At 45.4% G+C, this 16,668-nt stretch overlaps 1 protein-coding gene across 9 annotated transcripts in view; it reads right to left on the bottom strand.

The window, feature by feature from the left end:
* The window catches only part of LOC121287780 (hemoglobin subunit alpha-like), a 46,938-nt gene extending 31,047 nt beyond the window's left edge, over window positions 1-15,891 (bottom strand). For 3 of the 9 annotated variants that reach the window (XM_041205701.1, XM_041205697.1, XM_041205700.1), the window contains exons 1-2: window positions 15,719-15,891; window positions 15,210-15,417 (exon numbers count right to left, since the gene is read on the bottom strand). In XM_041205701.1, coding sequence (XP_041061635.1) covers window positions 15,210-15,417; window positions 15,719-15,822 — 312 coding nt within the window. In that variant the 5' untranslated portion in view covers window positions 15,823-15,891. Of the gene's footprint in view, window positions 1-5,897; window positions 6,662-10,314; window positions 10,357-11,318; window positions 11,448-13,600; window positions 13,604-14,578; window positions 15,021-15,209; window positions 15,418-15,718 lie in introns of those variants that run through there. The other 6 variants (XM_041205699.1, XM_041205703.1, XM_041205698.1 and 3 more) reach the window with 6 other exon arrangements.
* Between the last annotated feature and the right edge of the window lie 777 nt (window positions 15,892-16,668).

Genomic DNA, 16,668 nt, shown 5'->3' with positions numbered 1-16,668 from the left:
TTGAGCTTCTTGAGGTTTGTTGCAGCTGTCCTCATCCAGGCAATAGGAGACTATTCCATCACACTCCTGACTTCTGTTTGTAGGTTGTGGAGAAGATTTTGGAGCCAGGACGTGAGTCACTCACTGTAGAATACCCGCCCCCTGACCTGCTCTAATAGCCACATCACTGGTGTAGTTGAGTGTCTGGTTAATAGCAATCCCCTGAATATTGAGAGCGGAATATTTGGCAATGCCATTGGATGTTAATTGGAAGAGTTGGACTCTTTGTCCTTGGAAATGGTCACTGCCTGCCATTTCTGTGGCAAGATTTGCCACTTACCTGCCCAATTTGTCCAGATATTGCTGCATATGGACATATGCAGTATGTTTTATGCAGTATTTCAGGAGTCGTGAATGGTTCTGAACATAGTGCGATCATCCACAAACATCCCAATTTCTGATCTTAAATTGAAGGGAAGATCATTGGTGAAGTAACTGAAGATGGTTGGGCCTAGCACACTTCCCTAAAGAGCTCCTGGGACTGAGATGATGACCTTGAAGAACCACAACCATCTTCTTTTGTGCTAGGTATGACTCCAACCAGCGGAGAGTTTTCCCCCCGATTCCACTGACTTCAATTTTGCCAGGGCTCCTTGATGCCACACTCAGTCAGATGCTGCCTTGATGTTAAGGTCATTCACTCTCACCTCAGCTGTTGAATTCAGCTATTTTGTGCCTGTTTGGGCCAAGGCTGTAATGGGGTCAGGAACTAATAGTTCACTAATGTCCTTTAGGGAATGAAATCGGCCATCTTCACCCTGCCTGGCTTACAAGTGATTTCAGATCCACGGTAATGTTGTTGACTCTTAACTGCACTCTGGATAGGCTGAGCAAGCCACTCAGTTCAAGGGCAATTAGGGATAGGCAACATATGCTGGCCTTGCCAGGTTTGCCCACATTCCAAGAGCGAATTTTTAAAAAAACTGAGTGATCCAGGCAGAAAACATTGTTTTCAAGCGTCAGTGAGCAGGTTATTGCTGAGCAAGAGCTGTTTCATGCCACAGTTGATGACCCCTACGATTGCTTTGCTGATGATCGAGATTAGACAGATGGGGCATTAATTGGGCTGGTTGGTTTTGTCCCGATTTTGTGGGCAGGACATACCTTGGCAATTTTCCACATAACTGGGCAGATGCCAGTGTTGTAGCTGTACTGGAACAGCTTGGCTAGGGGCACAACAAGTTCTGGAACACAAGTCTTCAGTACTATTGTTGGAATATTGTCAGGGCCTATCGCCTTTGCAGTATCTAGTGCCTTCAGCCCTTTCTTGATATCACGGGGAGTGAATCGAATTGGTTGAAGACTGACACCTGTGATCTTAGGACTGTGGAAGAATCTGACATGTATCATCCATTCTCCACTTATAGCTGAAGTTGGTTACAAATGCTTGAGGCATGCGTGAAAGCCATGGCTCTGGCTGTCGGCCCCTCAGCTATTGCTGCTTATTCAAAAACACACAGGAAGGCCATATTCTTCCTGAAGTGCACCTGGCCCTCCAAAGGGGCCTCGTGATGAGCAGGACATTCTTGCTGGTGCACCCTCTAGAGCCACTGTATGGAGGGTCATCATTTCTAAGGTGCCACCATTTGCCGCGAGTGAGCTCCTCCTTTACCACCTTCGCTAACTGGGTGAGATGATGTCAGGGGTAGTGCCGAGCCTACTTCGGTACATGGAGGCAAGCCTCGACATATCTTCTTCTTCCAGGTTTTCATGATGCAAGAGGGGAGATAATGGAGTGTGGGTTATCCATCGGTCAACAGGGCACCATCTATCATGTCTTCTGGACAACAGACGGTGTGTGGTGCCAACATGCAAGGAGGTGGGTCATGTTTGTAAAAACTGCCCTGCTTCCCAGGCTGCCCATACCACTCAGGCAGTAGAGCCTGGCACTACTGCATCTCCCTCACTACCCCAACTTAACCCTCTGTTGAAGTCAATCCATGTGGAGGGTGGGACGTAAAACTAAAAACATCATGGGGAGTCCCTTTGAAAATGCAAACTGGTCCATGATTGAATCCATGCTTGTCCCCATGCCTATAAGTGTACCAATGCCCATAGGTAATGCTGGCAGTGATCCTGTGGCCACACATGAGTCTGAGGTTAAATTCACTCTGATGAGGCCTAAACATTCCTAGGGCCTGACTTAGGTTCAGGAACGAGGGAGCGAGGGAGGGTGCAGAGCTGGAGGCTTTGACTGATATTGGGCCATACATTGGGTGATTGGGTGGCGGCAGGAGAGGGGAAGATCTCCTCTCCCCATCTTTGACTTTGGCGCCAAGCGCTTCAGTATCGGGGACAGAAACTGGCTGTCAAGTTTCACAGTGATAATATCAACTATCTCTCAAGGATTAAAAATTAGTACAAATCCCTCTCCCTGGCAATTGACTGACATTGAACCAGGCTGTTTGCAACCTCAGTTCCATATTTGATTTTCTCTGTGCCTGTGTCCTTACTTGCTGCAAATCCCAATCACCCATCAAACCTGTGCTCCCTGACCTACACATTTAAGCAAATTCTGATCTTAAAATTCTCAGTCCTGTTTTCAAATTCCTCCATGGTCTCACAGCTCGCTATCTCTGTAATCTCCTTCAGCCCATAACCCTTCCAGATATCTACACTCCTCTATATCTGGCCTTTTGAGTATCCCAGATTTTAATGGCTCCGTCATTTTTAAAATTTATTCATGGGATGTGGACGTCGCTGGCTAGGCCAGTATTTATTGCCCAGCCCTATTTGCCCTTGAAGGTGGTGGTGAGTTCCCTCCTTGAAGTGCTGCAGTCCATGTGGTGTAGCTACCCCATAGCACTGTTCGGGAGACAGTTGCAGGATTTTGACCCAGTGACAGTGAAGGAATGGTGATATATTTCCAAATCAGGATGGTGTGTGGCTTGGAGGGGAACTTCCATGTGGTGGTGTTCCCATGTGTCTGCTGCTTTTGTCCTTCTAGGTGGTAGCTGTCATGGGTTTGGAAAGTGCTGTCTAAGGAGGTTTGGTGGGATCCTGCAGTGTATCTTTCAGATGGTGCACGCTGCTGCCACTGTGTGTTAGTGGCAGAGGGAGTGAATGCTATTGGATCAAGCGGGCTGATTTGTCCTGGATGGTGTCAAACGTCTTGAATGTGTTGGAGCTGCACTCATCCAGGCAAGTAGAGAGTATTCCATCACTCTCCTGACTTGTGTCTTGTAGAAGTTGGACAGGGTTTGGGGAGTCAGGAAGTGAGTTACTCACTGCAGGATTCCCAGCCTCTGACCTGCTCCAGTAGCCACAGTATTTATGTGGTTAGTCCAGTTTAATGGTAACCCCCAGAATGTTGATAGTGGGAGATTCAGTGATGGTAATGCCATTGAATGTCAAGGGGTGATGGTTAGATTCTATCTTGTTGGAGATGGTCATTGCCTTGCACTTGTGTGGAGTGAATGTTACTTGACACTTGTCAGCCCAAGCCTGGATATTGTCCAGGTCTTGCTGCATTTGGACATGGACTGCTTCAGTATCTGGCAAGTTGTAAATGGTGCTGAACATTGTGCAAACATCAGCGAACATCCCTACTTCTGACCTTATGACGGAGGGAAAGTCATTGATGAAGCAGCTGGACATGGTTGGCTGTGGCTTCTCATGCCTAAGAAAATAAGAAATGGGAGCAGATGCAGACAATACTGCCTGTTCCATCATTCAGTACAATCATGGCTGATCTTCAGTATCAACTCCATTTTCCTGCCTGCTCCCCATATCCCTTGATTCCCTGAGAGACCACAAATCTGTCTATTTCAGCCTTAAATATATTCAATGCTGGAGCTTGCACAGCCCTCTGGGGCAGAGAATTCCAAAGATTCACAATCCTTTGAATGAAAAATTTCTCCTCATTTTAGTATGAATGCCCTTATCTAGGATTGTGCCCCATTGTTCTAGATTCGCAGCCACAGAAAACATGCTCTTAATGTTTACCATGTCAAGCCCCTTCAGACAATAATTACCGAAATTTCTTCACTCCTAGATTAATCTCTATTTCTGTGATGTGACTTTTGTTTTCTACTGTGAAAGTACTGAATGCTGCCTCGGCCCTGTGATCTGGAATTCCCTCTCTAATCCACTCTGCCTCTCCACCTCACTTTACTCCTTTAAGGTGCTCCTTAAAATCTACCTCTTTAACCAAGCTTTTGTTCATCTGTCCCAATGTTTCCTGTTGTGGCTCGGTGTCATATTTTGTTTTACAATCGCTCTGTGAAATGCCTTGGGATGTTTTATGATATTGAAGGCAGCATATAAACTAAGCTTGTCCAACCTTTTCACTTGGTGGGGGGGACACATTACATTTTTTCTCTCATTCAAGGGACCGATGAGCACTTTTCAGAAAGACAAGGTTTGGCACAACTTTAAACATGAATTTCAAAAATAGTTGTGGCATTAAAAAAAGAAACAATCGCTGAGCAAAAATAAAGCAATAAATTGCTAAATTAAAAAAAGAGTAATTAATAAACAGTGTGTGTATGGTGATGAGAGTGGTGAGAAACCTGAGACTGGGAATAAGGCAACCACATACTCTCTCTCTCACCCCACCCCTACACACATATACTCACGCACTCTCTCATTCTCACAAACACACTCTCTCTCACACACACTCACTTACTCACTCCCGCACATACACATTCAGTCACTCTGTCTCACACACTCACTCACTCTCTCATCCGCACATACGCACTCTCTCTCTCATTTTTTCACTCCCACACACAGTTGCTCTCTCAACAACCCCCCACACTCACTCACATACATGCTCAATCACTGTCTCCCACACACACTCAATCACTCTCTCATTCCCACACACACTCTTTCACTCTCATTTTCTCACTTCCACACACTCATTCTCTTATCCCCCTCACATACACACTCAATCACTCTCTCATTCCCACACACACCCTCTCTCTCTCTCATACACACTCACTTTCTCACTCTCACACACACTCTCTCAACCACCCCCAAACACACACGCAATCACTCCCACCCATACTCACGCTTTCACTGTCTCACTCACTCCCCTACACACTCACTCACTCACTTCCAAACACACACACGCACAAACATACTCATTCTCCCATTCCCACACACACACATTCACTCAATCTCTCACAAGCCAGCCAGCATCTCCCCACTGCTGCTCCAACGACCCTGGGCTCTGCAGTATCTTACTCCTGGGCCTCGCAGCCAGCCTATCTTTCCCAGTCCCTGGCAGCCTCTCCTTCCAGGAGCCCTGGCACTCTAACCAACTATAGCACTCTTTCTCTCTCATCCCTCCTCCACCTGAAAGGAAACCTCTTTCTCCCCAGCAAATTTACTGCCACTGGTGTTTGCTGCTCCTCCAATAACAGGCTGTTTCTCTCACAAGTGAGCCTACCAGCAGCAAACATGGGAGAGGAGGGGGCTGTAATTGGAGCAGTTCCTCGCAGAATCTTCTACTCCAATTTATCTGTTTGACCAGCATTTTGAAAACTGGCTCTGGGGCCCCATAAAGGGGCTTCAGGATCTGGATGAGGACTGTCCTTGTTGTGGTGAACTAATTGGGTTTTTATAATTATCTGAAAACTTCACAGTTACTGCTGCTTGTACCAACACATGACAATTTGGATCCACTGTAATTATAAGAAATTCTCAGTTAAGCCAATTGTCAAATCCATGTACAGGCCCCCAATCATTTTAAACTGCCTTCCAGAAATAAATTACTTGCCAGTGAAGATGTAGAAAATTTGGATTTATTTTAAAGTACTAGCCAGGACCAGCGGCTCGGGCACCAGAGCATACACAAATAATCACAGCCTTACATGAAAGCTAAAAACCTGTACAAAGGGCTCAGCTGTAAATTTGCAATTAGAAAGTGGGAGACACACACGGGCAGGGACACAGGATGACTCGGTCAAGAAATGGGGAAGGCCATTTCACACTGTCTGATAGCCTTGAACCACATCTAGTCAGCCCCTGTAAACCATTTGTATAGAACAAACATACATTCTTTGCTGTCTCCAAAAGGACAATACCCAGTCGCTGCACTGGAATTACTGTACAAGAACACAATTATCAGCCCACCGGGGGGCTCATTGTGCTGTGGCCTTTGTCTAATTAATACCATTAAGCTGTAACTGATAGTAAAAATATATCAACTCTGCTGATTTGAACCTTGGTGGAGAAGCGCCTGGATTGCACAGCGTTTGCTCCCTGCATGCATAATAAAGGAACCACTTGAATATTGCATCTGGACTCAGAGTGTTGAAATTTTGTACCAGAGTATTCCTCAAACCTTTCAATTGGCGCTGCGAGCAGGGTACAAAAGATGCACCACACCAATGGGGAACCAGGACGAGTCACAGCGTGAGTACATTTTTATTCATACTAAATCCGACTCCGTCCGGACCCAGGAAGTGTCAGGTGCTCCGCATATCCGAAACCTAGGCTCCAGGCAATAGTTCAAGAGGTGGTAAGGGTGGTGTAGAAACACTTGTATTATAGATTGTTATAATCACATCCGGTATTAGTTGCAAGTAACAAGTTCGGTCAGAAAGGATGGGTAAGAACCGTACCGTTGACAACAACTATACCCTGAACGTATTACCCAGAGATGGCCGGTAGTAACAAACTCGAGTGGGGACCAGAGGGAACCCTGACACAGCATTTAGCTGACAAAATAAGAAATTGATAGGCAAAATGATAAAGAACAATTGGAACCCATTTGACTCACCCACTGATCAGAGAAAATGGTGGGATAATCAGAAAAAAGACAAAGATGATAAAGCATGGATCCTAATGTGAAGACAACATGTAGAATTAATTAAGAAAGTAAATAGAATATTGGCCAACAAATCCCAAAATGAAGAGCTAGTACCAGCAAAAACATCTCATGTCACTTTCACCAGCTTTAACACAGCCACCAGTAGCTCCACAATAGGCAGATAATGTAGATTGGAACGGACTGGTGGAACAGACAGCAGGATTTGAGGAACAATGGGAAGTGGGTTGGGAATCACCACCCCCATGTTTCATGGCCCCAATTAAGATAGAGTATGTGCCCCTGGTGCCCAGACATCCAGGCAGTCCAGGCACAGCAGCAAGCCGATTTCTGAGCCTTTCAAGCAGAAATAGCGCTAGTCTTAGGGCAAGTCCCAGTTAATTGGAAAATAGTGGCTGGAGTAAAACAAGGGTGAGGGTGCCCATGAATATGTCAATCAGAAGTTTGAGGCATATTGTAACTATGGGGGTGTAGGAGCTGCGCCGAACCGAGACGATGTACATTTTATGCAATTGTACAAGGATGGCCTTAGCCTGGCCCACCAGGCAATCCTCGACATCGGGCTAGCAGATAAGAACAGATATGATGAGCTAGGAAAATGAATCACCGGGGTAGATAACCACATTGGGAAAACTAAGATAAAGGTGTTGGCAGTGGAGGTTACACTGAAGCGGTGGGCCACTGCGACAATCATCCCTAAACCCGAGGTGTCTTTAATTGTAAAAACTCGAACATAAAATATTTACAGCTTTAGATGTAGCCAATGGATTTTGATCAATACCACTGGACCAGGAATCCCAAGATAAATTCACTTTCACAGTGGGAGGGAGACAGTTTACCTGGGCGAGGGTCCCACAAGGATTCCACAACAGGCCAAACATCTTCCATCGGGTCACGAGTGAGAAACTGAGTCAGTGCAATGTAGAGTCTTACAGCAGTACAATCTTACAATATGTAGATGATATTCTAATAGCATCAGAATCAGAAAGAGGCCACATTGGAGCTCTCCTGGCAGTCTTAAGGACACTGAAAAATGCTGGATTTAAAATAAACCCCAAAAAGGCGCAAGTAGGGCAAACACTGGTTAGGTACTTAGGACACAAGATCCATCAGGGAAACAAGATCCTACCATAGGACAGGAAAATGGCCATCGTGGATATGCCTTGCCCCACTACAATAAGGGGGGTCCGAAAGGTCATGGGGCTGTTCAACTACTGCCGCAACTTCCGATCCCAGTTTGCAGCAATGGCCACGCCAATACAGAGGTAAGTAAAGGGAGGAAAGCCCAGGATAGAAAAGATCGAATGGGGACCAGAGCAAGAGACAGCGTATACAGAGTTGAAGGCTGGTCTCATGTCAGCACCGGCCCTCACGCTACCCGACATGTCCCAATTGTTCCACGTTTACAGCTGATGGGGATTTTTACAAAGCAGCAGTGACACAACAACGAGGAGAAAGTATGAGACACGTAGCATATTAATCCACTCAGCAGCCCCCTGCAGTGAAGGGACTGACTAGGTGCATGGCAGCGCTAGACTGTGCCGCGTGGCAGTCCAGGTGTATGAACCTGTCACCATGTCTGGATAAACAAGACTGCACACACTTTAGTGGAGTTGTTAAACACTGGGAAACTGAAAGCAGTGTCAGACTCCAGACAGGCAGCATGGGAAGCTGTGTTACTGCCAAAAGATAAGGCAGTACAGACCATAAGGGATACTAAAGTTAATTCAGCAGACGGAATGATATCTGAAGGGGAACCGCAGCAGTGTCAGATCAGATTCAACCAAAAGGTGGAGGGGGGCATCTGAGATGAACTATGTGAAAACCCAGATTTGATCCTCTATGAGAATGGATCTAGAAGATACATAAATGGGCAATTTCAGACTGGGTGGGCAGTCGTAGACCAGAACGAAGAGGCTATCCTAAAAGACGGATTAGAAGAGGCCCTGTCAGCTCAGGTAGCCGTACTGATTCCCCTTACGGAGGCCCTCAAAGCAGCTAAAGGCAAGAGGGTGATCGTGTATACTGACAGCTGGTATGCATTCGGGGTAGTCCACAATTACATGGCAGCATGGAATAGGAGGGGATTCATCACCTCAGGAGGGGGGCACATAAGGCACGAGAATGTAGTACGAGAGTTAGTGGAAGCAGTTCTGGCGCCTGCAGAGGCAGCAGTTATTAAAATACAGGTGCATAGGAAGGTGGAAAACCAGCAACAAAGGGGTAATATGCTGGCAGATGCAGCGGCCAAAGAGGCAGCCGAAAAAGAGGAACCGCGCATAGTCTGGGTGCTGCATATAGCCCAGAGGAGATGAATGTGCAGAAATTACAGGCTGATACAGATCCCAAGGAGAAGGAAAACTGGAGAAGGGTAGGGGCCACCACTGGAAAGGACGGAATTTGGAGGAAAGAGTTGTTAACAATGGCCCCGAATTGTATACAATATACCCTGTTGAAACTGTATCACGAACCAAACCACAGCGGATGGGGCAGTATGCTCAGTAGGCAGCTTCAGAACTGATGGTAGACTGGCATTGGCAGGGATGTAACCAAGTATTATCAGAGATGCAACATTTGCGCCCAGTATAACCCTGGCAAACCAATCAAAGTAAGGCTATCACACCAGTCGCGTCCCAAGAGCCAATGGGATAGATTTTATGGGACCCCTTCCGACAGCAGGGGAAAGAAATACTGCCTGGTCATAATTGACCAGTTCACTAGATAGGTGGGGGCTTTCCCCACTAGGGACTGCAGCGCCACCATGGTGGCAAACATCCTTGCTTTTGAAGTAGTACCAAGGTGGGGAATCCCTTTACACATAGATTCGGATCAAGGAACGCATTTTACGGACAGTGTTAGGAAAACGACATGTGAGCTGCTCGGGGTAAAACAGAAATTTCACGTACCTTACCATCCGCAAAGCTCAGGGATGGGTAGAACATATGAACCTCATGTTAAAAAATGCTATTGGAAAGGTAATCACAGCAACTGGTAGGGGATGAGTGGATGTGGTCCCCTGCATATTGATGTAACTGAGGGCTACCCCTAACAGGACAACCAGGTTAACCCTTTATGAGTTGATGACTGGGAGGGCTATGCACTTGCCAGGAGGCATAGGCACCAGAAGTGAGGATATGGGACCCATCAGAGATAAAATTAAAAACTATTTTAAGCAATTGGATGGACAGCTAAAAGTATTATAACAGGAAGTGAAGAACCAATTGGCTATCAGGGATTCAGAAGAGAGGACAAAGTGGGGACACCTGTCACCACCAGAGACATGGTGTTTATTCAAATCCCCCCAAACCAACCAGGTTTGCCCCAAAATGGACTGCACCATACAAAATTATTTTGACCAGTGATTCATGTGCCTGCGTCGATATGAAGGGAAAAGGTAAGTTGAATCACTGGTCGCAACTGTAAAGGTATGATGTGAGTAAGATAGGCTGAATTACCGGGCAGTGGGAGGAAAATGGACAACGAGCAGTCCATACTGTGTTAGCCAAGTGGTTTAGGATTCATTCCCAATCTGGAGGACTGGCCATCTGAAAGACAAAGGGGGAATCCTCAACTAGGAAGGGTCACTGTGGGCTGTGTACAAGGAGGGGTGAAAAGGAGAAAGCTTCCTCTTATATACGACCTAACCCCTGGTGATCACCAGCAATATGCTTCATTACAGAAATGACAATAACTGGGTAACCTCCATGCCAAGATGGAAAAAGCTGGGTGTCAATAATCATTACCAGGGCCCTGGCTATCGCAGCCACCAGCATACAGAATGTAAACCGTGAAGCAGCGGCCGGCATGGGCTTATACCACAAGAATGTCAGCGACGGATATTGCCTGAAAGGAGGTGTGAATGTCACAATGGAAAGGTCAATGCTCTTCACGTGTGGCACCGGGTTTATGCAACTATCCATTGGAATGAGCGATGGAGAGAGCCTAGGGCAGAGCTCACATATGGGAATGGAACTCCGATGGAAAAATGAGGGCCCAACATGCTCCCAGATCAGCGATGGTTCGGACGGACCCTGGACATATGGGAAGGGGGCACAGGTCCTGATAGAATGGGTGAGAGATTTTTCGCAATTTACCTTCACGCCCCTGGACAACAACAGCTGGGGTCACCGTCACAGGGAGGAGGACTTGAGAATGACAGATACCTGGCATTGGATCTTGAGGCCCAAACACGCGGATTTGACTACAACGGCGGACCTCTGGACTGACACCACCCCGCTATCACAGGACACAATGACACCACAGAGACTATCTTGCCCAGACATGACCCCTGGGCCACAGAATGGACTGGTACTGTATATGGACGGTGAACTATTGTATGATAACATTAAACATGAATTTGTACCAGTAATTGTGAACCTGGCAGGTATACAACTGCCTGAGTATTGCAGTAACCAAGTGTCCTGATGAAAACTATACAAGTGACTGAGTAAGACTGTGATTAATCAGGCGGCCGATGCCACTAGATTCAGGGAACCTGCTGCTTTCCACCACCAGGAGAGGGTTAATTAACAATGTACTGACAGGGGTGAACACAGGGACTTCCCTGGTAAACTCTCTCGACATTCAAGGAATCAACTCCGAGGTCACAAATCTTAAAGGAATCATGGGCGAGGGGCTGTGAAACGGCAGGGGCCCAAGGGGGCAAGAGTGTGGCATCGCTATTGGAAAGTGTACACGTTATAGAGAGCCATGCTAAAACTATCAGCCAATTAATAGAAAGGGAGGAACGACAAGAGGACAGCACCCAAAAAAGCCAGCTGTGCCACGCTTACGGCCAGTGGATGATCAGGTAATTAAGGCACAATCTGGCCCAGATCCAAAGGATGGAGGTACCGAGCTGGATCAACAGTGCCCAGTTGTGGGGGATGGCCAAGAACCCAGGCGTCATTGATGCCTGTACATTGAAAGGAATGACCTGGGTGTATCCAGTGATTCAGAAGTGCACCAAAAACCAAATGAACGTGATAGGCAAGGTATTGGCTATTCCTAGTCACAGCAGACATGGACCCGTAACCTCAGTACCAAGTGGAGAACATTGGGTTAATCCGAGACAACGACTTGCTCTGGTACTACCCCATAGACATGCAAGCCACACACAAGAATGAGATCATACATGGGCTATCATTGAGCAGGCGCAGGAGGAAAGATATCCTCACGATTTGCCCCCATCCAGTCATAACAGGGGGTGGGGGGGTGCTGGACGAATGTGGACCTAACCGAACGGAGGGTTGTATGTTAAAAATTGCTCACAGAGAAAACCATCACACCCACTCAGGATACAAGGGAAAGGGGAAATACTGTGTGACAACTACTGAGTAGTCATACACATACAAGAGCCTCCATTGCAACATCACCACCTTCAACTTCTGCTTGAAACCTGGCTCCCATTTACTATCGGACACACGTGAATGGTGTACATCCAACAAAGGGGTCAGGTCTCAGTCATCACCTCCGACACACTCCATGATACCCTGGAACAGTATAAGGAACCTAAGCAGGCCCCAAATCACCACCTTCCTGAAAGTCTCACAAAGATTAAAGGTGACTTATGAAAGGTGATGATACAGTACCACGTGTTACAGACAGTGTTTAAACAGCTAATGAATGATACGGAAGAGCAATTGAGAGATCCGACATGGTGGGATTAAGTGTGGGACTGGGGGCTGAATGTGGATATACACCCCTGGATAAGAATAATCTCTCATATACTCGTCGCAGTGCAGCTAGTGTTAGCATTGGCGTGGGGAATTGCAGCATGTCGCATCTGTAAGAAGGAAGTCCTTAGGCTTGGGCAAAAATAATGGTAAGGGAGCAAGAACGGCTGCTGGGACACAACACAATAATGTAATAGCGTCCCAGCCTCCCGTCTTGGTGGCCGCGCACCATCAGAATGACAGGAATCTCGGGCATTAGTAAGCTTAAAAACTTGAGGAGAGGTCCGGGTGATGCCATGGCCTATGCTCAGATCGGTACCACTGGATCCGTGACAGAACCATCGGATGCAGATTAATTGGTTAGCTTAACCTAACGGTTACGCACCCAATGGGGGGACTGAAGATGCAGAAAATTTGGATTTACTTTGAAGTGCCAGCCAGAACAAGCAGCTCGGGCACCAAATCAAACACAATCACAGCCTTACATGAAAGCTAAAAATCTGCACAAAAGGCTCAGCTGTAAATTTGCAGTTAGGAAATGGGAGACACACACAGGTGGGGACACAGGATATCTCGATCATTATAGGAAGGATGTGATTGCACTGGAGGGGGCGCAGAGGAGATTCACCAGGATGTTGCCTGGGCTGATAGATTTAAATTGTGAAGAGGTTGGATAGACTTGGGTTGTTTTCGTTGGAGCAGAGAAGTCTGAGGGGCGACCTGATCGAGGTGCACAAGATTATAAGGGGCATGGACAGGGTAGATAGGGAGCAGCTGTTCCCCTTAGTTGAAGGGTCAGTCACAAGGGGGCATAAGTTCAAGTGAGGGGCAGGAGGTTTAGGGGGTATGTGAGAAAACATTTTTTACCCAGAGGGTGCTGATGGTCTGGAATACACTGCCTGGGAGGGTGGTGGAAGCGGGTTGCCTCACATCCTTTAAAAAGTATCTGGATGAGCACTTGGCATGTCATAACATTCAAGGCTATGGGCCAAGTGCTGGTAAATGGGATTAGGTAAGTAGAAACACGTGTTTCCCACGTGTCAGTGCAGACTTGATGGGCCAAATGGCCTTGTCTGCATTGTGATTCTGTGAAATGAGGAAGGCCATTTCACACTGTCTGATGGCCTCGAACCACATCCAGTCAGCCCTTGAAAACCTTTTGTCCAGAACAAACATACATTCTTTGCTATCTCCCAAATGCTTAGTCTCTGCACTGCAATTACTATACAAGAATACAATTATCAGCCTAGCGGGGGAGGGTGGGATGGAATCATTTGTGCTGTGGCCTTTGTCTAATACCATTAAGCTGTAACTGAAAGTAAAAAATAAATAAACTCTGCTCATTTGAACTTGTGGAGAAGCAACTGGATTGCCCAGTGTTTGCTCCCTGCATGTGTAATAAAGGAACTACTTGAACCTTGCATCTGGACTCCGAGTGTTGATATTTTGTACCAGAGTGTTCCTCAGACCTTTCACCTGGAAAGGAGAACACAGGCTGAAAGTTCTGAAAGAGAAGTTTAGGAGTGATATCAGGGTGTTCTCTTCACAGAAAGAATGCTGAACAGCTGGGATAGATTCCCAGAGAATGGAGACTGAAATATGAATCAACTGGATATTGCCATGGGAGGTTTGTGGATGAACCCTTAATCAAAGAAAAGAAATGCTCTAATGGAGCTACTGGTAAACCATGAAGCACCAAGTAAGTTAACATTTTAAATTTTAATCTAAGCAAACTTGGTAATAGTTAATTTAATTATTTTTTTTAAAAAAGAACAAATTTAAAATGTTATCCTTGTTATAAAGGTAGCTTTTATTACATTGGTTTCTGTGTACAGATCACAAAACAGAAATACTCTTAGTTCTGACTGAATGAAGTACTGCTATGAATCTGTTCATTTCCGAATGCAAGACCACCAATGGCTTTATAGTTGCTAAAATGTCTTTACATCACTATTTGTTCTTCCCACTTAAGTTGTCATGTAAAAGTTCAGCTACAGGATGCACTTGTCTCCCTCATTCTTACTTATTTCTACAAGTTTTTTTATTCTTAAATGCAATGTGTTTATGTAAATCACACGCAGCAGACTAGGTATCATTGATGAAAGCAAATGTTTATTGTTCCTCAGTAACAATTAGAAAATGGAAAAAACTGATGAAATATGCAAACTAGATTAAACAGTGGGAGCTACAGCAAAATCAAGTTTGTTTACAAGAGCGAGGAATTATTGCCTTGCAGGGAAGGTGCACACAGAGGTTTGAAGGATGTGAATCAAACTGCTTTCTGCTACATTTCTAACGATACTGGGAGCTCAGTTCTTGGCAAATTAGAGTAAGCAACTTGTCCAGAGCACAGTGAGTAGCAGGACCGAAATCATCCAGGTGGCAGGCCACGGTTATCAAGATACACGTAGCACATATCAGTAAAAAAAGACAAGAGAAAATGAATTGGAAACAACGTTCCCTCTATTTTTGTGGAGTTTCTGATTTGGAGTGTGCACCCCAGATGGAGTATTGGTCGGAAGCTGTTCCTCATTCTTTAAAAAAATGAGAAATGAATAGCGGACGTTTATACTTTTACCGCCATAAATTTGTGTACAGGCCTGAAGTATTTACAGACTGACATTTCCATTGGAAATGCAGCAATCGAAATGTCCAATTACAGTTCTGATCATCAGAGTTTGGTCAGATGGACACCAGGAAGAATCTGTGAAGTGGATACGTACCGGGAAGTTTTGAGGATCCACCACAAGATCATGGCCATGTTTGGCGGCAAGCGGTTCCAGGTGAGTATGCAGATCATCCAAGTGCCCAATCGCTTTGGCCACAGCTCCGAGTACTTTAGCACCGTGGACTCTGACCCGAGGGCCGGCAGCACTGTAGTCAGTGAACTCACTGAAATAAATCTTGGATGCAGGATGAGTTAGAAACAACCTTTAGGAACATAAAACAAACCATTATTCCATTTTTGAAACCTACAATACCTAGCCCAATCCAAACTCAGTATCCCAATTCTAATATTTAAAGTTTCTTCTGGAATACAAGAAAAAGGAATCTCAGGAAGATTCATGTTAGTTCGTATTAAAACCACCAAACACTGCTTTAGAAAGTTGCTTTTATGTAGAAATTTTTGTTTCATTTACCTCATGATTCTAGAACAAAATAAGTCAAATATTCATCATCACAGATTCCCGTCAAAAATGGATTGAACAGAATACAAATCTAACTAAATTACCTGGCCAAAGATTCTGCACCGAAAGCTTCCGCATGCTGCGACAAAACCTTGCCGACCTCAGCGAGCGCAGTCCGGTCGGCTGCAGTGAATTGTTTGCTTGGCATTATTACTGCTCTCGTTACTCTTCCAGTCTTAACACTTTCGAGCTGTCCGTGGTCGGCTTTCGCCTGTTTTTATTGCATTTCTCCTAGGCCCGCCCTCCAGTCCCCATTTATCTGATTGGCTGCTGGTCTCCTTTTCGTTTTGTTGGATTTATTGCAAATGCAATGATAAGATGCAACATCGAGTGAGAAAGAACCAATGATCACTTCCATTTGCAACTGTTAGCAAAGATAGCCCGAGTTTGAGAAATGCTACCAAACTCCACCTTCTGCACATTTCATTTGAAACAAGTTTCAATGGTTTAAATTATTCAGTTAATTAATACACTATAAGAGACCAATACAAATCCGGCATGTATAGCAAAACAGATGGTAGGCAGTTAGTGTGAGTTAGTGCTAATTATAACGTAAACAATTAATTGCAATCAGGGGACATTAAATGTTTGGATTACCACCTCCGCAGCAAACACTGCTGAGCACCACTGGACATATTCACTTTTACTTACTGTCAAAATAGAATAATATTCTTAACTCACAACCCTTTTTAGTTTGTTGTGAGCCAATCTTTTTGTGATATCTTCATTGTTAAAGGGGACACTTGTCAGAAACACAATTATTTTGTGGCAAATGTCAAACAAAATAGATACACAACTCTTCTCTCTATATACCCATCATTACTCTGGCCTAAAATGTCACTTTTATTTCATTTTAATGCCTGTTGATCAGTGAACGTTAAATACCACATCATTTCTCTTTTACTCCAGTTGATTCATCTGCTCTTTCCAGACTGTGTTCAGCCACAATATTAGAAGATGCTAAATTACCAAAGGGCAGTGTCAAACAGCATCC

The sequence above is a fragment of the Carcharodon carcharias genome, chromosome 15, assembly GCF_017639515.1.
Source record: "Carcharodon carcharias isolate sCarCar2 chromosome 15, sCarCar2.pri, whole genome shotgun sequence".
Classification (NCBI taxonomy): Eukaryota; Metazoa; Chordata; class Chondrichthyes; order Lamniformes; family Lamnidae; genus Carcharodon; species Carcharodon carcharias.
This window is presented reverse-complemented; position numbering and strand designations above follow the sequence as displayed.